General features: G+C 45.1%; 1 protein-coding gene across 1 annotated transcript in view; it reads right to left on the reverse strand.

Annotated features, from left to right (window-relative positions):
• The window catches only part of INSR (insulin receptor), a 63,194-nt gene that overhangs the window by 23,287 nt on the left and 12,612 nt on the right, over window positions 1-27,295 (reverse strand). The window contains exons 3-6 of the mRNA XM_074528680.1: window positions 4,627-4,942; window positions 1,632-1,777; window positions 719-863; window positions 264-478 (exon numbers count right to left, since the gene is read on the reverse strand). Of these exons, the coding sequence (XP_074384781.1) occupies window positions 264-478; window positions 719-863; window positions 1,632-1,777; window positions 4,627-4,942 (822 nt within the window). The remainder of the gene's footprint in view (window positions 1-263; window positions 479-718; window positions 864-1,631; window positions 1,778-4,626; window positions 4,943-27,295) is intronic.

Raw genomic sequence — 27,295 nt, forward strand, 5'->3', positions numbered from 1 at the left:
GGTGACAGAGGGAGATCCTGTGGGGAATTTTACTTGTGGCACAGTGACAGTGAGTGCACAGGCAAGGGGCACATCTGTTGCTTTACCTAAGGAATGAAAAGGGATGGAAAGGGATGGAAAGGGATGGAAAGGGACGGAAAGGGATGGAAAGGGATGGAAAGGGATGGAAGGCTTCATGGGCTGGGCTGGGAGAAGGAGCAGCATGAGGAGAGCAAGGCAGAGGGAGAGGAAAGGGAAGCAAAGCTTTATTTTGAGGCTCTTACATGAGGCCTGATCCCCGTTGGTCTTCAGGGCTATGTCATTCCTCTCCTGACGCCCCTTAGTCCCAGAGATCTCCTCCATCTTGTGGATTTCTGACAAGCACAGCTTGGGGTTGTAGTGGAAGAAGAGTTTGCCCCGTGCAATAGTGAGGTTGTGTTTGCTCCAGTCCCAGAGCTGGCGAAGATTCTGGTTGTCCAAGGCATAAAAGGAATAATTCCTGAAAACAGAAGAATGAAAACATGGGTTGGGAGGGGATGCATGGAAAACTCTTTTTGCACTAATTCAGGCACCAAAGAAAAATGAATGCAAATTGTTTTCCCTGGCAGGGCACAAGGCACGGGCAGAAGAACATTTAAAAACAACTTGGGAATTGTTTCCCAATACAAATAACCCTGATAGAAGTGGCACTCCTGGTACTTCAAAACATTCAAATAAAGCATCTTTTGAGAGAACTCACCCAGCTTCAAGTGTCTCTCCTCTGATCAGATGGAGTTTCCGAAAAAAGGAAAGGGAAACCAAGGCGTAAGAGCGGCGGATTTTTAGGTAACCTGAGATTTCTTCTATCAAGCCAAGGTTTGCTTCCAGCTCAGCTGCTATGTTATCTACAGAGAGGAAAACATTGGGAAGAGTTATTTGGTATCACAGAGAGAAACACCCACATATTACATGAATGCTAAACAATTAACACGAATACTAATTAATATTAATATGAAACAATTAACATTAATATGAAACAATTAAAAGCCCAAACATTCATATTTAACAATATTAATTACTGTATTTGCTGAGATCCTCATGGCAGGGAGGAATGATGAATCTGACTCCATGTTCTCATAAGGCTAATTTATTATTTTACGATACTATATTATATTAAAGAATACTATACTATACTATACTATAGAATACAGAAAGGATACTTACTATGCTAAAATGCTAAAAAGAATGCTAAAAAGATAATAATGAAAAATTGTGACTCTCTCCAGAGTCCTGACAGCTTGGCACTGATTGGCCAAAGAATAAAAATAATTCACACCAGAAACCAATTAAGCAATCATCTGTGGGTAAACAATTCCCAAACACATTCCACATGAGCAAAACAGAGGAGAAGCAAATGAGATAAGAATTGTTTTCCTTTTTCTGAGGCTTCTCAGCCTCCCAGGAGAAAAATCCTGGGCAAAGGGATTTTTCCAGAGAACACCAACGCGACAATTAATAAACATTAATATTTAATTTCTTTACGTTAATTCAGGAGAACCGGCAACAATCAATTAACACAAACAGTCAAATGAAAGCCTTTGCTTTGTGCTGGTTTCTCTGGGTCCCTCTGAGGCTGAGGGGGTTTCCTTGGCTGCCCAGCCATCCTCACTTACTTCCCCCGCGGATGTTGATGACCAGGCTGCCGTTGACCACGGTGCAGCCCCGCAGCTCCTGCGCCGACGTCACCGAGTCGATGGTCTTCTCCTTGCCAAAGTCACACACCTTGGGGCAGGGCCCTGCACAGGGCGTGCAGTGCAGGCTGCAAAACAGCACAGGAGGGGAGCAGGGTCAGGCAGGATGGCCCCAGCAGTGCCCAAAAGCTGAGTGATCAATCATCGTGGGGTTCGCTTTTAGGAACTCCAAAGAGAGGCACAGAATTGTGGAATGGTTTGGGTTGGAAGGGATCTTAAAGCTCGTCCCATTCCAACCTCTTTCCACACCAAGCCCCATCCAACCTGGCCTTGAAAATAGCTGCTGATAAATTTAAATGGTCTTAAATTGTCACTTCAAACATGAATTGTTCCATCCCTCCCTACAAAACAAAATGAAGTGACCTGAATTATTATGAAGAGGCAACTGGCTAGGATGCTGCCCAGTGCTCTCCATCCCAGGGCTTTCAAGATAATAAATCCCAGCCCAGTATTCATCTCCAAAATCATTAACCAAACGTGTAATTGATGAGTGGAGAGCTGGCCCTGCATCTGGGAATCCTCTGATTGAAGACTGCACACAATGTTGCTTTAAAAAAAGGCAAGAATGTGCTTTGTGCTCTGGGGAAATACTGCTTAAATAGCACGAGCTGATGGCTTGCCCTGGTCACACCACCACAAGAATGTGTTCCCAACTAGCTCAGAGAAAGAAATGCTCTAGGAAAAGCAGGGAGCAGAGCTGTGAGGTCCCACTGGCAGCAGCTGGAACAGCACAGGAGGGGCCATGGGGCTGTTGCACAAGCAGCACAGCCACTCTGGGGGCTGCTTGTTGGTTCTTTGGAAAAACAAAACAGGAAATGGCATAAAAAGTCCTGTTAAGAGTGAATTCCCTGAAATTATTATGGCAGGAGCAAATAGATGCAAGCACAAAGAGACCAATATTCATAGGAAATCTGACTCACCACAATCTAGAATGGTAATGCGGGACAAACAACCAAGTTTTCAGTGATAAACAGCTCAGCACCATAAATTATTTAATTCCTTTGTCAAAACCCCCTGGGAATAGGCAGAATGGCTGTTCCCTGCTTTGATTCGTGCTACACTTGTTTGTTACATTGTGCATTTATGTCTGGCACAGCTTGAACCTGCTCAATGAAAGTAATTACAGGGATGAGGGACTGATATTCTGAGAACGAGCACTCCGAGGACGCTGTGCTCTCTTCATTAGCCACGGCCTCTCCCTGCTGTGCTTTTCCAGCCTGGCTCCCTGGCCTGAGGCTGCTCCAGAGGGGAGGGAAGCGGGGTTGCTAAATCCACTGCCCAGCTCCCTCCTCCCACGCTGTGGATGCTCTTCCTTGTCCTCTCTCCATCTCCCTTTCTCGCTTTTTCCAAACTTGACAGCAAGCAAGGGAAGAATAAACTACCAGCCCATGGCAGGGAGAGCTTTTAATGGCTTGAATTAGCAAGGTATTAGTTTGTAAATCATATTAAAGCAGGCCAGGTGATTGCTCCACCTCCTGTGTGGATGCCATGGGACAGAAAGAGAAAAACAGCAAGCATTTCTCACAGTGGCTTGGGAGAATTTTTAGGGAGTTGTAAGGATGAGATAACTTGTTATGTATAAACAATCTGCAGGTGGTGTTCTTCTACTTCTTCTGTCTGTTCTTCTCAAGGATGGTGTATGAGGAAGATTGTTGTATTGCACTAAACAGTTATTTAGTTGTTTGCACTGGGTGTTTGGTAATTTTTGCTTTTCACATGATTTGTATCCTATGACCACATGTTCTTCCCCTTTTCCCCCCACTAATTATCAGCACTGGTGGTCTCTTCCCTGGTCAGTCCCTCTCTCACCCCTCCTCACTGGTATCCCATTGGCTGTGGTCCTCTTCCTCTGCCCTGCACTCCCCCAGGTATAAAAGTCTCCTGCCATGAGCCACGAGTGCTTCCCATGTGGGTTTTTCCATCTAAATAGAGGACATTCATCCCCTGCCTCATCTCCACTTGATAGAGCAAATTCTGCCTCATTTCCACCATTCAGTGCAAAATCTGCCTCATTTCCACTCATCAGTGCCAATTCTGTCTCATGTCCACCTTTCTGTGAAAATTCTGCCTCATCTCCCACTTTCAGTGCAAATTCTGCCTCATCTTCAGCTTTTACTGTAAATTCATCCCCACCTGGAGAAGAGCACTTCTTGTCTTCATCTATGTAAGATCCTGTGGGCTGGGGTCTCCAGCCAGCCAGGTGGGACACAGACAGCTCATCCAGACATGGATTCTTACATTGGCGCCCAACGTGGGGCTCAAACCCACAACTCTGAACTCTTACAGGTGGTGCCCAACGTGGGGCTCAAATCTGTTCCCACAGATTAAGAGTCTCAAGCTCTACTTACAGAAGATGTTTTTGTTAATTAGCCAATCACATAGAATGTATGCTATCATTCTATAAAAACCACGTGGTCCTCTTGAATAAAGAAGTTTCAACTGTGTTTCCTGGGGAAGCCTATGGTACAAGAGGGACTCCTCTCTTCTTGATGAGCTGAGAATTGATTATATGAAGGGTGGTGATGAACTGAGAGTTCGTTACCTGAGGGGTGGTAAATTGATTGAGAATCCAAGGTTTTGTCTCACTGTGCTGTGCTGGGAATTTGGTGGGGGGAGGAGGAACGTTTTTGGAAAATTTTCATTCTGAGTTCTGTTTGTTTCTTTTACATATTGTAAGTTAATAAAGTTTTTGTCCTTTATTCCCGAATTGGAGCCTGTTTTGCTCTATTTCTGGTCACATCTCACAACAGCCACTGGGGAGAATATATTTTCATGGGGGCACTGTGTCAAACCACAACACTGTGGGTTGAAGAAGAATGACAAGAATGACACTCCTGCTCTTGACACACCACCCGTGTCCAAAGAGGAGGAAAGCCCACTCAAGCCCCAGTTTTCTCCCAGCAGCCCAGGTACTCACTTGCTGGAGTTCATGATGTACCCCGAGGGGCACTCGTGCACACACTCGTTGTTGTGGATGACGTGGCAGCCGGACTCGCGGGCGTTCTTGCACTTGTTGTGCAGCTCCTGGCAGAAGCTGAAGGTGACGCAGCGCCAGCCCTCGAAGCGGTAGTGCCCAGGGGGACAGTTCTCCACACACCTCCCGTCCAGGTAGAAGTTTTTGCAGGCCACACACCTGGTGGGGTCGTTGGGCTCCGTGCAGTCGCCCAGGCACTCGCTGTGGCAGCACTGCCCGTCCCCCATGCAGCCCTGGGACTTGCAGGCAGGGGGACACACTGGGGAGAAACACCAGAGGCAGGTGAGTGTCACTGAGAGCCTGCCCACGTGGGACCTGAGAGGTTACAGAGGTGGCACCTGGTCCTGCTTGTCCTGGGAGCTTCCTGTGCGAAGGGGCAGCCATGGAGCATCTGCCTCATCTCCAGCTCTCAGCGAAAATTCTGCCCCATCTCCACTTGGCAGAGCAAATTCTGCCTCATCTCATCCACCTTTCAGTGAAAATTCTGCCCCATCTCCACCTTTCACCACAAATTCTGCCTCATCTCCACCTTTCACTGCAAATTCTGCCTCATCTCATCCACCTTTCAGTGCAAATTATGCCCCATCTCCACTCGACAGTGTAAATTCTGCCTCATCTCCACCTTTCAGTGCAAATTCTGCCCCATCGCCACTCGACAGTGTAAATTCTGCCTGATCTCCACCTTTCTGTGTAAATTCCACATTTCAAGAATGTTTTTGAGGAGTCTTACCATTCATCCTCACAACCATCAATGCTTATCTTCAAAAGAAAACTGAGTTTTCCTCCTCCCTCAGTCCAGCAAAGACCTCCAGGAGATCCCTGGTGTCATTTCTGAAGCTCAGGAGTGATGAGACACCACACCAAGAGCTTCCCAGCCTGGCACAGCCAGTTTCAGCCAGAAAATTCTTGTTTCTCAGTTTAAAAAACTGAATTTCCTACAGCAGTACTGCAAATAACACATGTCCAACAGCACTTTTACACAACCCTTCATGTTAATCAGGATTTGCTTCCCATTGTCTATCACCCTGTCCCTGGTTTCCTGGAGGCAGCCCTGGCACCGACACGAGCTCTTCAGTAGCTCTCCCTACAGGTCCACATAGAAGGGCACCCACGAGTGTTATTGCTTGAGGTTTTTATGGTTTTCTTTTTAATTACTCATTACTTAGCACCCCACAACAGCTTTAACGAGCGGTTCGGGCTTTGAACTCCAAACCAAGCAGAGCAACTCATGAGTAACTCAAGGAGGAGGAGGAGGGCAGGATGAACAAAGCCAGGGAAGCTCCAGGGGAAGGTCAGTCCTGTCCTTCAGCATCTCCACGCTCAGTCTGAGAGGTCCAAATGAGGCTGAAATGATCAAACCCAACTCTGTAACCCAGAACACACCAAGAACTCCATGTCAGGAAAGAGAACAGAGCTGAAATCAGCACTCCGAGAGCCAACACCAGTGCCAAGCAGGGCTTCAGAAGCAGGAAGAAGGGCTTTAGATGGGGGACAGGGACCTGGATTTATCCTCACAGCCTTTGAGATGCGGCTGTGAATTGCCAAGACACAGATCAAGACACTCCTTGTCCTCACCAAACCAGAGTGCTCTGTCTGAGGGAACACCTGAGCATCTCCTGATGTCCTGCCTGAGCCCCCCTGGAGAAGGGAGACAGCAATAAATCCTGAATTAACACCATCTGCCTCAACATTTCCCCAGCTTTCTGTCCAATACTCAATGTCCAGGCAGGAGGGGCGTTATTAATTTATTTATTATTTATTTTATCCTGACCTATCGATATCCAGAGGTGAAATATTATCTCTATTTTGAAATATTATCTCTAAATTCTGGTTAAGGCACCTGAGCAGACCAGCAGTGGAATGTGGTCAAGTTTTATCCAGCCAAAGGAGCAGCATGTGGGAGCCACAGCACAACATGTTGGGATGATCCAACCCCCAGCTGTGTTAGGAAGAAAATCCCCCTCCAGCCCATGTCAGGGGATTGCAGAATTAAGTGTGTTAAAGCTGTTAATGCCATTCTTGGAATAAGCAGGACTAGATGAGGTAGTAAAGATGAGCAACCTCTGCTCTGCTCCAGCCTGATAAATCCCTTGAAGAAATACAAAATGGATAAAGCTGAAATTCTACCACAAATCTCAAACATCTTACTGCTTCTGTGTTTGTCTTTCAGTGCAGGTGTTTTCTCTGTGCATCACTCATCCATTACAAAAAGCACAGGAATGTGTTTCGAATTAGTTTCCTTTCCAACCTCTTGCACTTTTCTAGCAACAGGTCTTATTTTGTGAATCTGTCACAAGCAGTATTTGATTGAAATGCAACAGTCAAATAGCAACCTGCAGGTAACACCTTGCATTAGACTAAATATAAAATGAGAAGCTTGCTTTAAAAGCCAGGTTATACATGGATATTTTAAATGGTTATACATGGATATTCGAAATTGTTATACACAGATGAACAGAGTCTAGCAACAGATGTCCTGCCTGCAGTTTATTAGAAATATTTGCAACAGAAAATTCCAGATTTTAGTCCAAAGCACTATCAAATTTACTAACTCCAGCTGGAATATCAAGGTTTGTGAGCAGGGGGAAAGCCTGGGCTTTCTCCCACATCTCCACTGAGACAGAGATGTCCTGCAAGGAATCCTGCTCTCAGTGTTCCTCACCAGCACTTCCTCAAAAAGGGACTTTTCCCCTGCCTCTTTCAAGCTCAGAGTTTAAAGTATCCAAAAGACAGCATTTGTTCCCCAAGGAGCAGCCAGGTAATTGGGAAAAGCCAGCCCTCATGCAAAGCACCCGGTGACACATGGCACCTACTTAACATTCTGTCACACAATATTTTTATTTAATTTGTTATGGAAACTAATCTTCAAAGCCCTGTGCTTATTTACACATTTTGAACTCAGCTGCAAGTATTCACAGGGGCAGAAACCGCCTAAAGTCCCCACTCCAAAGGTTTTCAGAAGATACAATTAAACTATTTTTAAACCATTCTTAACGTTTCTCTTTTTCCTGTTCCGCCAGCTTTTGATGTCTCAAAGACAGCTCGAAGAAAGCAAAGCACCCAAGGCAACAGCTCTTTTTCCATTAAGTGCTCAAGACCAGAAATTCAATCACCATTTTGTGCAAATCCTCATTACCCAAGATCCTGAACAGATGCCATGACATTATCAAAGTCTGCATGCTAGAGAGCACCTCAAGTTGTGTAAAACCTCTCCAGAGCATCTTCACTGGGGCTTCTTACAACTCTTACTCCAGGTTATGTCACTCAGATGGGCCAAAACCACAGATTTTGTTTGAGATTTTGCTGCCACTTTGTGCTTTCACTGCAGGTCAACAGTGAATAGGTTTGTGCACCTCATTACCCTTCTCCACTAAGGTCTGCAGACCCCAATAATTGCTATGGCACACAGAGATTTGATTTTTTGCACAAAAAAATTGGCTCCCCAGGGAATGGTTCCAACCCCAAGGCTGCCAGAGCTTCAGGAATGTTTGGACAATGCTCCTGGGGATGCTCAGGGTGGGATTTTTGGGGTGTTTGTGCTCAAGGATCTTTGTGGGTCCCTCCCAACTCAGGACATTCTGTGACTCTAAGGTGGTTTTTGGGAGCTCTGGCATGTGGGGAGGCTCAGGAGAGGTTCAGACAGGACATCCACAGCCCCCAGCCTCTGGTTAAGGCTGTGGGAGACTTTGGAAAATCAGCACAGGGAATAAAAAAATCAACCCCCTCCATTCCTCACAGAAAGTCCAAAGGGAAATCCACAGGCCCAAGCAAGGGGACAAAGGAACAGCTGCTCTGGGTAGGGGCAGAAGCCACCACGCTGCACCACAAAAACTGCTGTGGGGCCATGGACCAGGAGAAAGCTGCTCAGCACAGCCACGACACCTCCTCACCACCTTTGGAGGAACTGGGTGTTGAAACCCCTGTCCCAGAGATGCCCAAGACCACAACACCTGTAGGAACTGGGTGTTAAAACCCCTCCCCAAAGCTGACCAAGACCATGACACCTCCTTACCATATCTGGAGGAACTGGGTGCTTAGAACCCCTGTCCCAGAGATGCCCAAGACCACAACACCTCCTCACCACATCTGGAGGAACTGGGTGTTTAAAAACCCTGTCCTAAAGCTGCCCAAGATCCCAACACCACCTCACTACATCTGGAGGAACTGGGTGTTTAAAAACCCTATCCCAAAGCTGCCCAGCACAGCCACGATACCTCCTCACCACCACCTCAGTAGGATCTGGGTGCTTCAAACCCGTGTCCCAAAGCTGCCCAAGACCACAACATCTCCTTACACCTGTAAGAACTGGGTGCTTAAAACCCCTGTCCCAAAGATGCCCAAGACCCCAACACCTCCTCACCACACCTGTAGGATCTGGGTGTTTCAAACCCCATCCCAAATCTGCCCAAGAGCCTGACATGAACAAACCCGTGGAGAAACGCAGCGCCACGAGGGGCTCCAACCTGTCCAGCCTTCCAGGGGTGTATAAATATTTAACTCGCTGCTAGCAGCGGCTCCCAAGACTGAGGGAACAATGCCTTTCCCCAAGCTCTCTGATTAGAGATTCAAACAGACATTTCTTGGTGCTGCTGGGGCCCGGCTGGGGGGGACAGGCGGCCGTGGAGTCAGCACAAAGGAATTTCCACCTCCGGATGGATCTCTCAGTGTTTCACCACTTCCCCGTGCTCCAGGTGGAAACAACCCTCCCCGAGACTGTAAACACATTCCCCAGCCAGCACAGGTAACCAGGTATTTAACAGGCAAGTCAATTAAGCGTTAAGCTGTTAAAAACTTTGGTGTTTGGTGTTTTTTTCTTGTTTTCTGTTAATAAAATGGTGAGTTGTCTGAAAAAGAGGGGGAAAACACCATTCAGGATAAGTTTTGCTGTTCCTTTGGGATTCTCTGTTTTTTCTTCTCTGGGATTTTGCTGTTCTTTGGGATTGTTTTAATAGCAACATCCCGGGTGAGCTGATGGGGGTGTTTACACAGGTTTGGGTTGGGTAAGAGGAATATGGTTCATTAAGGACAAATTCTGAACCACACACATCAACACCAAGATGTTGCACATGTGCTGTCCAGGCACCACATGGGTTTGGGACTGATTTGTTGTGAATAAAGGTGATTTTTTTAGGGTGAAATAACAAGCCTTGTGTGTGTGGATGGGGGTCAGTGGAGGCAAGCTGGGCCACTGTGAGTGTCTGGTGTCCAGCTCTCCTCGCACCACTCCTCTCCTCTGGCTCACACAAACTCTCATTTTGATTACAGACAAGGCAATTAGGAGGCTCCAGATCCAAGGGAGTCCAGGACACAAAACAACTGCGGCAGGAGAACCGCCCTCAACCTCAGCCAATGCATTTGCTGCCTGAGCAGGGGAGGCATCCAAGCCAACCGCCCGCTATCTGCACAAGGCAAACAGCCTTAACCCTGCCAGCTCCCCAGCCTGCACCACCACCACCCAAAGCACCACCAGCCCCATGCATTTCATGCCATTTCATGCAGCTGAAGGGCTGCCGTGGCTTTTGTGGTGTTTAATTGGCACGGGGTGTTTATAAGCTGGAAGGGAGCGTGGCATTGCCACGGCAGAAAATGGCTTTTTTTGGCTGAAAATGGTTTTTTTTTTGGGCTGAAAATGGCTTTTTTTGGCCGTGCCACATCTGCCTTGGTGCCAGGGCTGGGTTGGTGTCACGTTAGATGATGGGCACACATACAGAGCCCCACAGAAACAGGATCTGCACGTCCCCGTGGCTTTTTCCCCCTCTTACTGTAAATGGCTGCGAGATGTGACACATAAATTTATCCCCACACACACACACAGAGTCCTGCCTGAGCTAGAGCTGCAGAGGGAACTGTAATTTCATTTCCTAACGGTACAGTCCCAGCAGTGACCTCTGCAGCAATGGGTTCTTGTGGTTCTAAACAAAAACAAAACCAACAAGGAAAGGGGAAGAAAAAATAAAAAGGAAACCCAAGCACTAATCACCCCCGGCAGCAACTCCTCAGTGTGTTGCAAGCATGTGATCTTAATTTAGTACTACAGAGCCTGGGCTTGCTTCCTGCTGCAAGTGCTGAGCAGCACTGCTGCTATGGAAATCCATATGGGTTTTACTCCTTAGAAAATCATGTATGAAATCCTGCTGTATTTACACTGTATTTTTTACTCTATAGCTTTTGCTGTTTCACTCTTTCTTTTCCAGTCAAGAAGACCCCTAATTCAGGCAGTTGTTAAGTGCCATTTGTCCTGTAAACATAATTTTTATCCCTAAACCTTTTTTTAATTTTTTCACTCATGATCATCTACTTTCTTGTGAGCATTTATTTGATCTGAACACAAAACTGACACCACATCTTCAGGCAAAATATTGTATTTCATTCTGTACAGCAGAGGACTTGTAATTTAGACCAAGACCAGAATCTAACGTTAATTTGGGGCATTTCTCTGTAAAGCTTTGATTGTAATTTTACTCACAACAATAGAAAAAAAGACAACACCTAATCCCAGTGCATCAATGTATCATAAAGCTGAAAACAGCTATTAAATTAAGCAAAACTGTGTCTGGTGAAGACTAAGTAAAAAAATAAACCTAAAACCCACAGCGGAGTGGGTAGACAGAGGATTGCTGCAAGAAAACCAGTGTACTGCAAACTCCACTGCATTGTGGCTTTTCCTTCAATTATTTCTTCATGTCACAAAGGCTAGAGAGGCAGAAACCTAAACCCCAAAGCCCACTGCATCATGGCTTATTCCTTCAATTATTTCTTAATGCCACAGAGGCCAAAGAGGCAGAAACCTAAACCCCAAAGCCCAGCAGGAGCAGCAGAAACGTGCCTGGGAGGGACAGGGCCGGAGAGCTCCAGTGGACTGTAAAAAGCACAAGGACTTTAGATCGCCTTGGTGACAAACAACAGCAGCTCCCCCAGCCCTTCCTGAGCCTACAAAATAAATGGAGTAACTCGAAGAGCACAAAAAATAGGAAGCTGACACGGTGATACCAAAATCCTGCCGGCAACGCCCAAGCAAAATTCAGGAAATAATCACGAGATGCTCAAGCAAATTTAATGTCACTTCTTCCCCGAGCTCAGCTGCTCTAACAACACTCACTCATCCCTTCCTTTTCCCCAAAACAACCAAGGAACAGCCCTTCCAAAAGGCATTGGCTCAAGGGCTGTAACCCACAACAAAGGGCTGCAGCTCTCAGCACCAGGTCGGGAAGGAGCAAGTGCCAAATAAATCCCAGATTTTACAATCAGCACTAAAATGAAGTGTTATTTATAAAATAAGATATTACAGTACATAATGCCATGACCCCTCTGAACTGCGAGCTGGGAACGTTAGGAGGTCTGTATTTACACAGGAACAGATAAAATTAACTGCAGGTGCCTCCCTTCCCATGGACAGTGACTTCCAAAAACAACACACTTACTACAACGTCAAGGAAACTCTTCCCATTGACATTTCTCAGGACAACATTACACCTCTTATCTCATCTATCAGTAAGGACAAGGAAAAAAAAAAAAAAGTTTCTCCTCCCAAGCCTTGCACAAATTACGTGCTCAACTGGAGCTACACGGAATGTCTCAGATATTCCAACCCAGCACTTCCAGCCAGGAACAGATGAAACCCATGGGGATGCTGGACCCGTGAGGATCAGTGAAGGCACTTGAGATGGTAGTTCATGGTGGGACTCAGGAGTTTATTGTTTCTTATCAGTAAAACAGCCTCTCAACTGTGAATTCGGCAGCAAGGCACAAAATGGCCAACAATGTCTTGTTACAAAGGCTTTTAAGACTAAACTATCCAATTAAGAACTGACACCTGGATTATTTTCCCTTTTAACCCAATAACTGATCCCAAAGAGCCGGCAATGCAGAATTTCTGCCCAATTACACAGTGCCACCCAAACCCATGAAGAAGAAGGAAGAAGAAGCACGGAGAAGGATGACACCCTATGCCCTCCATCTTGCTTCCATCCACAACATACTAAAAATCCCAAAACCTCAATTTCTCACCAAGTGATGCACTTACACTACTCTCTGTAACCTATTTCAGACTTTTGTGGATTTTGGTCTATCTTGAAGTCTGGGAAACTTTATCCATGAATGAGGGTCCAAGTCAGAGCTCTTCCAGGGTTAGGGCACTCCAGAGCAGACAGAGAAATATTCCCAATGTCCTGGGTTTCCACAGATCAGCAAATGTGAGTTTAGAGCAGATAAAAGAGTTTGGAGCCTTGTGCCACCTTGTCCTGCCATGATAGTGGAAGAAGTTGCTGAATGGAGATACGGGAAAGGTTGAGCTCAGTTGTTTACAGAGGAAAGGGGCAGATAACAGGAGAACTCTCCAGAAACAGCCTCCTCTGTGCCAACCTTCTGCTGTTTAAACTGAGGAGTATTTATTATCTTCTGCACTACACCTGCTGCTGGGGCATTTCTCTGGAAATACATATTTGCTCCTATGTGAGTTATGACAAGCAAGATGGGAAACGGGGTAAGAGGAGCTCTCACATACATAAACACACACATTTTGCTTATATAATATATATAATATATGTAAATAATCTCAATATGGTGAAACTTGGAGGAGTCAGCAACCTCAATGGACCCATGATACCTTTGGTCACTCATTCTTCATCTTCTCAGTGAAAACCTTTGCAAATGAGCTTCTCCAGCTGCACACCAAGGCACAGGGCACAGGTGTGCCAATTCTGTGCAAATTCAGATTTTATGGATGGAGACTGACAGCCCAATATCATCTCTTATTTTTGGGGAACACCAATATCATCTCTTATTTTTGGGGACAGAACCTCTCGGGCTACAAACCTCAGCTATGGAAAACCCTCATCTTCTTCCACTGAACCCTCAGGACAGGCTCTCACTTTCATGGATTTTTTAGACCTTTCTGTTTCTCTCCCTTGAAGGCTTCCACTCCTGCTCTGCTCTGTCACCCCCAACTATTTACACAGAGACCTGGATGTTTCCCACCCAAGTATCCCTAATATTGCCCAGACAGAACAAAGATCAAAGAAACATTTTCCTTTTGTGCATTTTAGGCAGCGGTGTTCACACCATGGCTGTAAACCTGGACTTACAGAGCAAAGCACCTCACACTGAAAAAAAAAAAAAAGAATAAAGAAATTAAAACTCAATGTTTTCATTCTCTGGCACCTTTCAATCGAGCTGATTCCCCATGCAGGTACAAACAACTTGCAGGAATCAAGCAAAGCTGTTGGCAGTTGAGTCCCAAGTGCCAAAACACAGAGTTTGATTTGAAAACACAGCAGCAACTGTTAGAGGTGGGACAAGTGTCACAAAGTGCACACCAGGAGAGCGACCAGGAGCTGTAAATACTTCACCCAGTGTCTACAACAGTGCTGGTGTGCCATTCTCTGGCAAGCAGGTCAAGCCTGCTCCTTGTACTTTGTGTTCAAAATGACATGGGAGCTTAGTGTAAGGGATCAGAAATAACCACCCACCCACCTCTGCTTGGCAGCTGGGGGTTTTTTTAATATGCCTGCCCCAAAACTGACACCACATCTTCAGGCAAAATATTGTATTTCATTCTGTACAGCAGAAGAGAGGAGTTGTAATTTATACTAAGACCAGAATTTTTAGTGTTAATTTGGGGCATTTCCCTGTAAAGCTTTGATTGTAATTTTACTCACAACAATAATGTTGTGGTTTTTTTGTTGTTATGGTTTGTTAAATTTCAATCTTTATTACAACCCAAGGATTTGGTGTTATCATCCAACGGTTGATGCCACCTGGGAGCCTCATGAAAACTTCCTGTTAATATTTAACTATTTATTACTCTCCTATGTACAGCATCTTGTAAACATCCCTGTTCACTTTAACCTGCTCCTGCCAAACCTGCTCACTCACTGCAGCCCCAAATCACAGCAAAGTGATCCAGGAATGTCCTAAAAATAAGTGATTGTCCTTCCAGCTCAGGATATTCCATGATTCTACGGTTCTATGTGAGAAAAGAGACAAACTGAGATACACACAAGGGCTTGGTGATGGTTTAAGAGCAAGGTCCATCTGATTTTTCCAAACCCAGGTTATTACTTTAACCTACAAAGCCCATCCTGAACATGAGGAGTGATGATGGGATCAGGGCACGAGGCAAAACATCCAAGCTCTGCTTTCTGCAGAGATAAGGGAGGGACAAGATTCCTTTCCTCAAGGCCAGGGGGAAGGATGTTGTAGTAAACAAGGCATGAAAGAACGAGAGCTATGCTGCCACGTGGGGATGAGGAAAGATGGAATTTTAGATACGTTATATAAACGTAATCCCAGCACAGAAAACAACAAATCTACACCAAAACAGAGGCAGAGCTTCCAGCAAAAATGGAGCTGTCCATAACTGAGAAAGGCAATGGAATGGGAGGAAGTATAAGATTAACCACAAGGAGATTATGCTGATAACTAATGATCTACACAGAAATGTCAGGCAGAGGTTAAGATTTTAATCTGGGCAGATTTCATGGCGCAGTCATGAATTGTAAACATCGATACTGAAACGAAATTTGTGTTTGTGGGTGACGAGACTGAAAACAAAGAGAGAAAAGGAAGGGGATCACTCCAGATCCTCCTTCCTTGCTCCAGATCCCCATTCCTGCCTCACCTTCCAGAGAGGATGAGGAGAGAAAGGCAAAGCAGCACCTGAGTGCAAAGAAAAGTGAATTTTACCAGGAAGCAGAGTTAATTTGCTCTACTAAAAATATTTGATTTTTTTCTGAAATTATCAGGGTGCACGAACTGTTCAGTGCACAGTCACTGCCCAAATTTAAGCTCACCAGGAGCACTGACAAATCCATCCTCCACTGATTTCCTCCTGAGCTTTCACACATCTACAGGTGTCACTTCAGCTTCCCCTCACCCCACAGTAATTCTTCCCAAAGCAAATCTGAACTGTGGAAAGGGGAAACAGATGCAGTAACTTGTTAACCAGTATCAAATCCATCAATTCGGTATAAAATTCTCTCCTCAAGTTGTGGCCTCCTGCCCATTCCCCTGCACACCCTCCCCTGTTTGCCCAAAGCTCCACGCACGCTTGCCACAGTTTATTTCGAGGCATAAGAATTTCCTTAGCAGGACTGAAATAGATACTGTTTGCCTGCAGAGCCAAGCAATGTGCAATGTATTTTTATTTACTACTCGCCCTCGTCATCCTTGGCATACCAGCAATGCCCATTTTCAAGTAATTCACTGTACACCAATGTGGCACTGCACAAATTCTCCAGCTTGGCTCTTCCCAGAGCTTCTCCTTACAAACACACTGATCCCTGGAGTTTTTTGTGACTGTGCCACATCCCTCTGCTGCTCTGACCCAGCTGCCAAATGAGAAATGATCAAAATGACCAAAAGTCACACAAACACAACCCTGAGGAAAACCAAACGACTGGAGATGAGTACAAAAACCATTAGCTGCATTGCACAAGCCACCCTTGGAGGCCATTAATCTATCTCTCCTTGTGAATTACGCAAGAGAAAGTTGTAATCTGAAGGCATTTAATGCCAAACTAGTTGTGCCATCTCAACAAGGCCAACAACAGGGGAACTGAATCATCCAGAGTTACCCTGAACTCAGGAGATTTTGGATTCTCAATCCTCCTTCTACAACAGTTGATGGGTCCAACTGTCAATGGTCAGAATTGTGAAAATTCTGCTTTATTTCACAAATTCTGCTTTATTTCACAACCTGGGAAGCTCTTAAAATAAAAGTGACTGTCACTGAGGTCACAGGGAAGTGCAGGAGCAGTGAAAATCCCATTATCCATGCTGGGCCAGCGGGAGGAACAGGATCTGCTGACATCCCCACCCCTGCAGGCGTGTGCCACGGTGCTAAAAACCTTCACTTTATCAGCACAGCACTCAGATATGGTCTAATCACCAGCTGCCATCAGCATTGTCCACTGCTGAGCAATTAGGATTATTCAGAGCTCCCTAATTGATGCCACAGCCACACACCTGCAGATCCCTCATGGGGTAGGGACTGGGGAAATCACCTTACAATGGAGAGAGACCTCTGGGAGAAAAAATGACACAAATCAGCATTACCAAGCAAGAAAGAGAGATGGGACTCTCCTCTACAAGTAACCTGAAGCCATATCAGTTTCTCCAGGGACAAAGAGCCTTTTTCCTCACCAAACCCCAGAGGTTTCAAGGCTCAGCTCGGAGCTGCTGGGTCCGGAATCAATCTGCCAATGGAAGGGAGCCCAAGGAGTTTTGGAGATGCCACCCAGCCCATCCACCTGGTCCAAGGCCACCTCAAACACCCTACCTAAGATATTTCTGTTGGTTGTTTGTCTAAATCTATATTAAAGTTAAATTTTGCCTTGAATCCCTTCCGGCATCATCTGGCTGAGGTTTATGGCAGTGCCAGGAAGAGACTGACAGCACCCCAAAAAACATCCAGCACTCAAATCCTCTGCAGAACCCCCCAAAGCAAAGCAAATCCATGGTTCCAGCTGCTTGCTGGGTCCTGCTCAGCCTCCTCCAGCAGCAGAACAAGGCGTGGATCTGAACCAGAGCCACTGCAAATCAGGCTCTGGGTGCACAGACACACAGCAGAGAGAGCCACAGGCAAATCTGAGCGCTGAGAGACCCACAGAGCCTTTGAAAAACACAATCTGAAGTTCTTTTTGTTATCACAGATTAGAGCATGTGGAAAAACAACTCTTCCCTGGTGCTGATGAGCAAAGAGCATCACGAGGCTGCTCCTCCTTCAGCCACTGGAGCCATGCAAAACACGGGGACGTTTTTCTTATCACACCCACCAAATTCACACACTGTACAGGCCCAAAGCAGAACATTTCATGTTTCCCAGAACAAAAACTGACACTCCACGCAGATACCCAGCTCCAATGGACTGGTTTTGTGGAGTAGAAACTCGATATCCAAGCGCTGAGAGAGCTGCCAAACACTACACAAATTATTTAAGCAGCTCTGAAGATAAGGTTATTGGAGTGTGGAGGAGAAGCCTAAGGAAAATCTACTCATGGCATTTATTTTGCTAATTTAATTATCGTAAAGATGCTGATGAGGCGAGAAGTTGTTTCATATAAAGCACCAGTTCATATATAAATTGTTTTATCCTTAAGTCTCCACATAAGACTGTCCTGTGTGCTGTGCTCCCCTTGCCAGAAACAGAGTGCTCAGATTCCCAGAGCCTAAAATCCACAGAACTGAATGAACAGAGAAATAGTTTATTGAGCTTTAAAGGCTTCCCTTCAAGTACTGTTTTAAAACAAAAGCTTTATTCCTTTAAGCCCTGTTAAGGCTCCACTGGGCGAGACTTTCAGACACAGACATCACACTGAGGAGCTCCATTTCCTCTCTGGCTTTTGGGAGCTTTTGAGGGGTACTTAGAGGGAGCTCTTGGACTCCTCCATCCCAAACTGAAGCTATGTAAACACATCAGCCTGACTTCAGAAAGATGACATTCAGAAGAGACCAAAGACCAGAAAAAACCAATCCTGTTCATTTCATTAAATCCCTGCTCTATGTTTGCACTAGCCAGAGAATATAGGATTGTCTTTGCAGAAAAGACAAGAAGAACATTTGTCTGATATTCAAATTTTAATGAATCCTTTCATTGCTCATGAAGTATTAAAATCCTTGCAGTGCCGTAACGCAATATGGATGTGCTTAATGAAGTTGCAAATGGAAACAGAAAAATGCTTTGCTATCCTGTGATGTCTGTGGGATTGCACATGCCTTACTCCTGGAAAACCAACACACGGGGATAAAGCTTCCTGCACATTTCCTGAGATTTTCTAATCAAGCCCACCTTCAAGTGCAAACATTCTTTATGTACTTTATCAATCACAAAACGCTGCTGACAGGACAGAGTTTGTCTGCAGCCTCTGTGTGAGGGATTTCCCAGTGCCCAGGTCAGTGCAAGAGCTGGAAATTCACTTTTTCCCTGCAGGTTGCTGAGTGAACTCTCAGTTCCTGCAGATATTTCAGAGCAAACAACTCAGAACTGATGTTGTGTCACTCATGTTATGAAAGCGTCAATGCCAAGTTCAGCAGCTCTGCCACAGACCCCAAATAATCCATCCCTGCAAGACCTGGGTCAGAATTGGGGTCTTCACATCCATGGGGGAAAATGAGGCAGCAAAAATCAGCCAGCAAAAATCAGGCAGCAACCAGCCCCATTGTGTGTCATCAAAATGCTGTGTGAGAACATCACATCCCAGCACCCAACTCCTCCCTCTCCACAGTGTCTGCTCTGTGGAGAGCACAAACTCCTGCCCTGGACCCCAGCTGATGGGGTCAGAGCCTTGCAGTGCAATAATCCCGTGTGCCCTCAGCATAATTCAACTCCCACAGCCACAAAACCAGAGAAAATCATCCAAAAATCGGGCTGGAAATTACGGCTGCACAGCTCCACACCTGCCTGCTCCCTTCCCTTGCTCACACCCTGCAGCCCAACAGGCTTTGCTTTGATGAACACGCTGGGACCAAGCTCCTCCCTCCCTGCCCCAGACAATTCACATTTTAAAAGCCACTAAATGAGGAATTGTGCCCAGGGGTGAGAGCAGAGCGAGCTGAGAGGAGCAGCAGGGAGCAGCAAGGCAGAACCACAGACGTCACAGGCGTTTGCTCTGACCTCTGACAAACCTGCTCCTGAAATTCCTTTCACTTAAAACCATTCCTTTGACTTAAAACCATCAGTCTTGTGCTGTAAGCTGAGCTCAGGCTCAGCTCATCACATCAGGGCCCTGAGATTCCAGTGTGGCCACACAGCAGCACTGATCCTGTGGGAGTCCAAAGTGACTCAATGTGTCCAAAAGCCTCCAAACTGCACTGAAAACTGACTAAAAAGACCTTGAAAGTTACACACTGTTTATCAGACCAGTATTGCTAAATATCTGCCACCCTTTTATGCCTATGAATGAGGCATAATTCCTGAGGGGGGTCACAATTCCTGACAGCTCACCCAGGGCATCAGCAACTGCAGAGTGGGGGCTGAGCTCTGCAAAAGCTGAAAGTGCCTGAGTTACAATTTCAATGGAGCAGCAGCCCTTGGCATCCTTGGAAAAGGGCACTTCTGGCCTCAAATACACCATTAAAATCACATTTCTCTTTCTGGAGTGCACCAAAAGCACGCACACCCTGAGTTCTTCAGGAACAAGCTGAAGAGAATTAATCCCAACTTTCTGCTGAGTGCTATTCTAGCTGGACTTTATTTCCATCCTTTAGGTGGGATTTCCTTCAAAGCATCATCTTCCTCAGAGCCTTCAGGCACCCCTCAAGGTGCCCAGGAGGCAGGGAAATAAACACCATCTCAAATGAAGGAATTCCTACTGAGGGTACAGAAGCTTCTCAGTACAGAGCATCCAATTGCAGCCATAAAACTTTCTGGACAAGAACAGGAGCCGAGTGTCCTGCCCTGTTTTGTCAGTTTAAACGCAGATTCACAAGGAATCCAGACTCTTCACACAAATCCATTAAAGCCCTCAGCCAGCACTGGAGCACTGCAGGAGCCAAAGTGAATTCTGTGTTTGTTTTCCATGTCACAAAGCAAAAGGAAAGCCAGGCCCACAACCTGCAGCGACGTCAGCCCGTGCCCCCTGGTATCCTCAGCCAAAAATCCGAGATAAAGACAAGGCAATGGCTGGGATCCACATCTCCCTGCACTCTTATGCAATGCCAGAAAAAAACTGGGCTCAAAGCAGGAATTGGAATAACTACAGGCTCATCCCAAGTAGGCAATTCCAGCCACAATTTCCCCTGACCCAACTTCCTTTCCTTTCCTTTCCTTTCCTTTCCTTTCCTTTCCTTTCCTTTCCTTTCCTTTCCTTTCCTTTCCTTTCCTTTCCTTTCCTTTCCTTTCCTTTCCTTCCCTTCCCTTCCCTTCCCTTCCCTTCCCTTCCCTTCCCTTCCCTTCCCTTCCCTTCCCTTCCCTTCCCTTCCCTTCCCTTCCCTTCCCTTCCCTTCCCTTCCCTTCCCTTCCCTTCCCTTCCCTTCCCTTCCCTTCCCTTCCCTCTCTTCTCTTCTCTTCTCTTCTCTTCTCTTCTCTTCTCTTCTCTTCTCTTCTCTTCTCTTCTCTTCTCTTCTCTTCTCTTCTCTTCTCTTCTCTTCTCTTCTCTTCTCTTCTCTTCTCCTTTTTCTTTTTCTTTTTCTTTTTCTTTTTCTTTTTCTCTTTTCTTTCCCACCTACCACCAGCCTTAATTAAGCAGCATAAACATCCCAGCAAGTTCATTCACATCCCTCAATGGGAATTTGCAGACAATTATAGGATATAATTGGGAAGCCTAATCATTGAACTTGTACCCAACTATTGTTAGAAGCTGAGAGGAGGGTGAGTGTTGCTTCCTCCAGGACACGGCTGGTTATTCCCCAGCTCTGTAATTAATCAAAAGGTCCTGAAATCCTCAACCTTTCAGTTAGAAATATCTTTGTGCTGGTCACACCTGGGGGGTTTTGACCTTTTTTTTTGTGTTTTGTTGGGATTTTTTTTTAAGCACAGCAATTATTTACAGAGGCAATCCCTGTCAAATCCAATTCCTGATAGGAAAAGATGTTTCAGAGAGCTTTGCCAAGTGACATATTTCAGTTGGTCTGCTCACACACTCTGAATGCACTTCTTTGTACAGACCCAACAGTTCACAATCCCCTCACAGCCTTGAACAACAAAGATTTCCAGTCCCTTCCCTGTGAAATCAGACACTGTTGTCCCATCACACAGATTACATTTATTCTGCTCATTTTGCCTAAATCCAGGAACGGACATCTGAATTACAATTTAGAATAGTTTACAATTAATGAAAAGATTTAAAATGCAGAATTTCATTGCCCTGCCTTCATGAAGGAGGTGTAAAGGGAAGAAAACACACAGAACACAGAAGCACCCTGAACACCAGCAGGATTTGCTCTGAATGAAACATCTCCTCCTCCTCCCTGAGCAAACACATCACACCAGGTGAACCATTTCCTGCTCTCCCATTCATGCACTACCAGCACATGTTAACTCTGTCACTCACTATTATTATTATTATTTTTATTGTATTTTATTTTTACATTCTCTGACTTTCCCCTTGCACCCAAGCCAGCAGCATTTTCCAAAATTTGTGTCTGTCAGGTCTCCTGCTTTTTATCTAACAAGGGGTAGTGCAGGTTCCATTGTTTAAGCAAAAAAAGGTAACTTAAAACTGTTGTTGAGGGGGGAAAAGTTCTTCCTAAAGCACTCCTGGAAGTGCCAAAGAGCCAATGCCAGGATCAGACAGAGATTTAAGAACACCTTGAGTATCCTCAGTGCTGAACCACTGCATGGAACTCCTCTCAGACTCCTCAAGGGCTCAGACACCAACCCAAAGAACAAGTGGTTTTGGGAAAGGCTAAGGTGAAAGAATTAAAATAGCAGCTATTTAAAATATGTTATATATATAATATATTTTTATATATATTTTATATATTATATATATATATTATATATATATATAATATGATATTTTATATCATTCTCCTTTTTAACTCCTCAAAAACCTTTGCCTTGACAGGATTTTTGTACAGGAATTCAGACCTCTCAGCTCTGGGGAGGAATCCTCTGTCTATTTACATTTCTAAAGATGACATGGGTCACACAGTTCCTTCTGAAGTGCTGGTTTGGAACTGGGGCAGGAGCAGGAAATCTTCACTTCCCACCCCAATTTTAATAAAGGTGCAGCAGCGAGGAACCTGATGAAACATCAGCTCAGCTGCACCTGTGGGGATTTCTCACCCTTTATATTAAAATCCTTTATATTAAAGGATTTTATTTTAAAATCCCACAGCCTTGCATCACCCAGCTCAGTGCAGAAAAGCTGCTCCAGTTTTCCCCCAGTTTTGTTTGCTGTTTCCAAAGCAGCACATCCTTAAACACTCATTTATAGGAGGGATTGTTTCCACCCCTTCTCCCCCAACTCTGGGCTGTATCACAACCCCCAAGCACCATAAATCTCTTAACTACTCTTAATAAGCTCGAGTGAATTAATTGAGGATGTCTCAGTGCTGGCAAAGCATCACCACTGCCCCAGCCGTGGGCCCTCAATAAAAGTGGAGCTTGGCAGGGTCAGCACAGACACCCCAGTGAGATTATCCGGTGTCAGTTCCCATCTGGCATTTGTCAGAGCAAGGGAAAAGAAAAAAAAAAAAAAAAAGGCAACCCTTATCAGATCTCCAAATAAAAGGAGCACTTCCACTTCGTGTAGTAGCAACTGGAAAAATTTCCTTTGTGTTTGAAGCTTTAAAAATATCTTTGCCCTTGAGGTTGGCTGAGTGTGCTCAGTGCTTCGAGACCCCTTTCCCATACAAAGGTAATAAAAACCAAGCTGGTGGTTACAGAAATTCCCAGCACATAAAAATTACAGGAAGCTGTTGCTAAGTAATATTTCTACCTAAGTAAACATCACAAAGCGTTTCCCACACACACCTCTGAACTTTGCTATTCAAACCTGCCTTGAAGAAGTTCAGAGTTGCAGAATTTCTGCTGGCACTGGTCTGGCTGAGAGTGCTCGGTGCTGGTTCACAGCAGCTGAAAGACATTTCAGGCTTTCAGTGTTTTCCTCAGGGCTTTGTTGTGCTGCTTGTGCTTGGGAACAAAGCAGCTCCTCCGTTCCTTACCTGTCCCTTATCTGTCCCACAATTCTCCCCAGATAAATCACAGGGAAATTAAAGAGAGATCCTGTTGTATTCCTTTGTCTCTAGACTTGTTTCCCAACATGATAGGAAAAAAAAAAAAATTCAAAAAATCGTAAAATATTCTGATTTGGAAGGGAAACACAAGGATCAAGTCCAGCTCCTGGCTCTGCACAGAACAACCCCAAAAATCACTCAAAACCAGGAAGAACATTCTTATTTGCACACAGAACCTTTCTTTAGCAGCTCTTTGCATGTCAATTATTCCACACTGTCATCTTTTCATCTGCTGCTTTACATCCTCTTCAATGGACACAAACTGTTTCATCTACTTTCCACAAAGTCAATATTTTGCCACAAATTCTAAACTGCACTAATGGAGAAACAACTTTTGTTTTTATCATAAAAAAATGAGATAGTAGATGGAAAATCTACTGATAGACCTGAAATGGCAGACACTGATAATAACTCAAATTTCCTGGTGGCAAGAAGCCCCAAGATGAAGCAGGTAACAGAGTCCTCCAAAGGTTTCATTCAGGATGAACAAGAGAATTTGAATTCTCTCTTACCTTTTAATGAATGAACCTATAGTTCACAGAATAATAAAATTAATCTCAGAATGGGTTGGAAAAGACCTGAAAGCCCATCAAGCCATGGCAGGGACATTTTCCAGCATCCCAGGCTGCTCCAGCCTGGCCTGGGCACTGCCAGGGATGCAGGGGCAGCCACAGCTGCTCTGGGCACCCTCTGAGTAGAGAATTTCTCCCTAACATCTGGCCTAAATATTTCCTGTTCTATTTTAAAAACCATTCCCCCTTTTCCTATCACTTCTTGGCCCCGTAAAAACTATTTCAGATATCCATCCTTACATCCCAGGAATGTGGCCCTTCTCTGTCTGATATTGCAGATCATTTTGTTGTAATTTTTATTTGGCCATTCCACTTTTCCTTCCTATTGCTTTCCTCCACTTCCACATGACCAATAAAAGGCAATAAAAGGCTGAACCAGCTTTTATAATTAGACTGTCAAAGCCATCAGCCTGCTCCAAGTTCTGTATGGACACAGCAGCCTGACTGCAGGGAGAATTGGCAGGAAATCCTATTTCAGAGGGAATTGTTCCTTCCACAAGAGGAGTGACAGACATATAGAAAAAAAAAAAAGACGTGGAAAAAATGCGAAATATGAAAATCATGTTTGGCAGATCCAGAGCGAGGTCTAGGACGTGGCATTTGCAGCATTTTTGTTGTCTGCATTCTTCAGCAAAGACGCTCTCTGCAGTGCAGGACCAAGAAGTACATTTTGATGGCAATAAAATGAATGTGTTTGTGAAAAAAAAACCTGTTAAAAATGTCAGGGAAGAGGGACAAAACCCCCAGAACAGGAACAGCACTTGGCTGCCATAAACAGCATCAGGCTAGACCCAAATTCCAAACAGACTACACATTTCCCTGCCTGCCTACCCAAAATATAACATGAGTTGGCCTTAACTGAACTGACTTGGTTTTCACACCAACATGAGTGATTTAGGAGGAGGAAAAAAAAAAAAAAGAAAACTCTGAAGAAGCACATCCTGAGGGATCTCAATCCATGGTGCATCCACCTACACATCCCCGCTCTCAGACACAGAATTCTCAATACTGCACTGCCTTTTCCAAGGGTGCAGCTGCCCACAAATGATTTCAGTTCCTCCCCAACCTTTGCTCCAATGTCTGTAAGATGATCCTTTACTTTGTTGTCCTGAACACTGTTATCACCAACTGAAAATAAAAAAAAAAAATAAAAATTCCAGGCTGGAATTGTAGCTACAGGGATGATTCAGAGGCTTGGATGTGTGCCTTGGAGATAATTCCATGCTAGAACTGAAAAGTTAGTTTTGGAGTCAACTGGGATATTTGCACTGATTAAATAAAGGAATAATTAAATAAAGGAGGGATAATGTGGAGCAAACCACAGAGAGCTGGCAGGGGAAGGGCAGGGAATGGTGTGGAGAGATGGGGGACACCAGGACCCCAATCCTGCCACAAATGTGCCACTTCCCACACACACACCAGACCCTTCAGAGAACCCCAGAGCCCTCAGGGCTGGAAAAGATCTTTGAGATCAAATGAGATCAAATCCAATCCTCAGCAGCAGCAGCAGCAGCACTGTGCTCACCCCTAACCCTGTCCCCAAGGGCCACATCCCAAATGCTCATCCCTAACCCTGTTCCCAAATGTTCATCCCTACTCCTGTCCCCAATCCCAAATTCTCATCCCTAACCCTGTCCCCAAGTGCCACATCCAAGTGTTCATCCCTTACCCTGTCCCCAAATGCTCACCCCTAACCCTGTCCCCAATCCCAAATTCTCATCCCTAACCCTGTCCCCAAATGTTCATCCCTAACCCTGTCCCCAATCCCAAATTCTCATCCCTAACCCCCATTCCCAAGTGCCACATCCAAGTGTTCACCCCTAACCCTGTCCCCAGTCCCAAATGCTCATCCCTAACCCTGTCCCCAATCCCAAATGTTCATCCCTACCCCTGTCCCCAAGTGCCACATCCCAAATGCTCATCCCTTACCCTGTCCCTAATCCCAAATGCTCACTCCTAACCCTGTCCCCAAATGTTCATCCCTACCCCTGTCCCCAGGTGCCACAACCAAATGCTTATCCCTACCCCTGTCCCCAATCCCAAATTCTCATCCCTAACCCCCATTCCCAAGTGTCACATCCAAGTGTTCATCCCTAACCCTGTCCCCAACCCCAAATGTTCATCCCTAACTCTGTCCCCCAAGTGCCACATCCCAAATGCTCATCCCTAATCCTGTCCCCAAATGCTCATCCCTAACCCTGTCCCCAAATGCTCATCCCTACCCTGTCCCCAAGTGTCACATCCCAAATTCTCATCCCTAACCCTGTCCCCAGGTGCCACACCCTCACTGCCTTTGAACACCTCCAGGGATGGAACTCCAACACCTCCAATGCTTCACAACCTTTCCCACGAAGAATTTTTCCCCAATTTCCCATTTAAACCTCACTTGGAGCAACCTGAGGTCATTTCCTCTCATCCTGTCCCTTACTCCTTGAAAAAGAGACCAATCCCCACCTGGCTGTCCCCTCCTGACAGGGAATTCATTTTCCAGCCTTCCCACAGGTGCTCTCCCAAATTTCTTGCCCATTTCCTAATATTTTCCAGCGAGACTCCAAGCTCAGCAAGCTGGAAAAGCCAGTCAGCTTGGGACTTGTCTCTGTCAATTGACACCCACTCTGTAAAATCAAAACAATCAATATTTACATATCCTTGAAGGGTTTTTCCCAGTCCCAGTGCAACAACTTCCCATCCAGAGATGCAAGAAAATTATTAAAAAAAAAAAAAACCAAAGCAGAACCAGGAGATTGTACACCAAGTTTCATTAAACAAACCAGGGGTACAAATAACCTGGGTTAAAAACTCCACACAAAACCAAAGTTCCCTCTGAAAATGATACCGAAATTGCTGCATTTCATTCTGGTTAGAAGATAAAGAGAAAAAATTAAAGAGAATACACTTAAATCCAGAGAGCCAGGAGACTTGAGTACAGCATTAGCTGCTGAAGATTCCTGGATTAACTGCAAAAACACAGAGGGAAAGATTTAATGATATTAATACCCTGGGTACTGTAGGAAATTTAGGACTTTTGAACAACTAATATGAACAAGTAGAAGGTGTTTATTGTTTCTATTACACTTTTATAGATTTTTTTAACCCACTAAATACACCTTTTGATGGGTGTTTTTGTTTTGTTCACTTGGTTTTGTTTGTATTTTTTGGAGTATATGATTGGTTACAATTTTTTTTTACAGAAAAAATTAAAGAGAATACACTTAAATCTAAAGAGCCAGGAGACTTGAGCACAGCATTAGCTGCTGAAGATCCCCAAATAAGCTGCAGAAACAAAGAGGGAAAGATTTCATTACATTAATACCCTGGGTACTGGGTATTGTAGGAAATTTAGGAATTTTAAACAATTAATA

Source organism: Zonotrichia albicollis, chromosome 29 (genome assembly GCF_047830755.1).
Source record: "Zonotrichia albicollis isolate bZonAlb1 chromosome 29, bZonAlb1.hap1, whole genome shotgun sequence".
Taxonomy (NCBI): domain Eukaryota; kingdom Metazoa; phylum Chordata; class Aves; order Passeriformes; family Passerellidae; genus Zonotrichia; species Zonotrichia albicollis.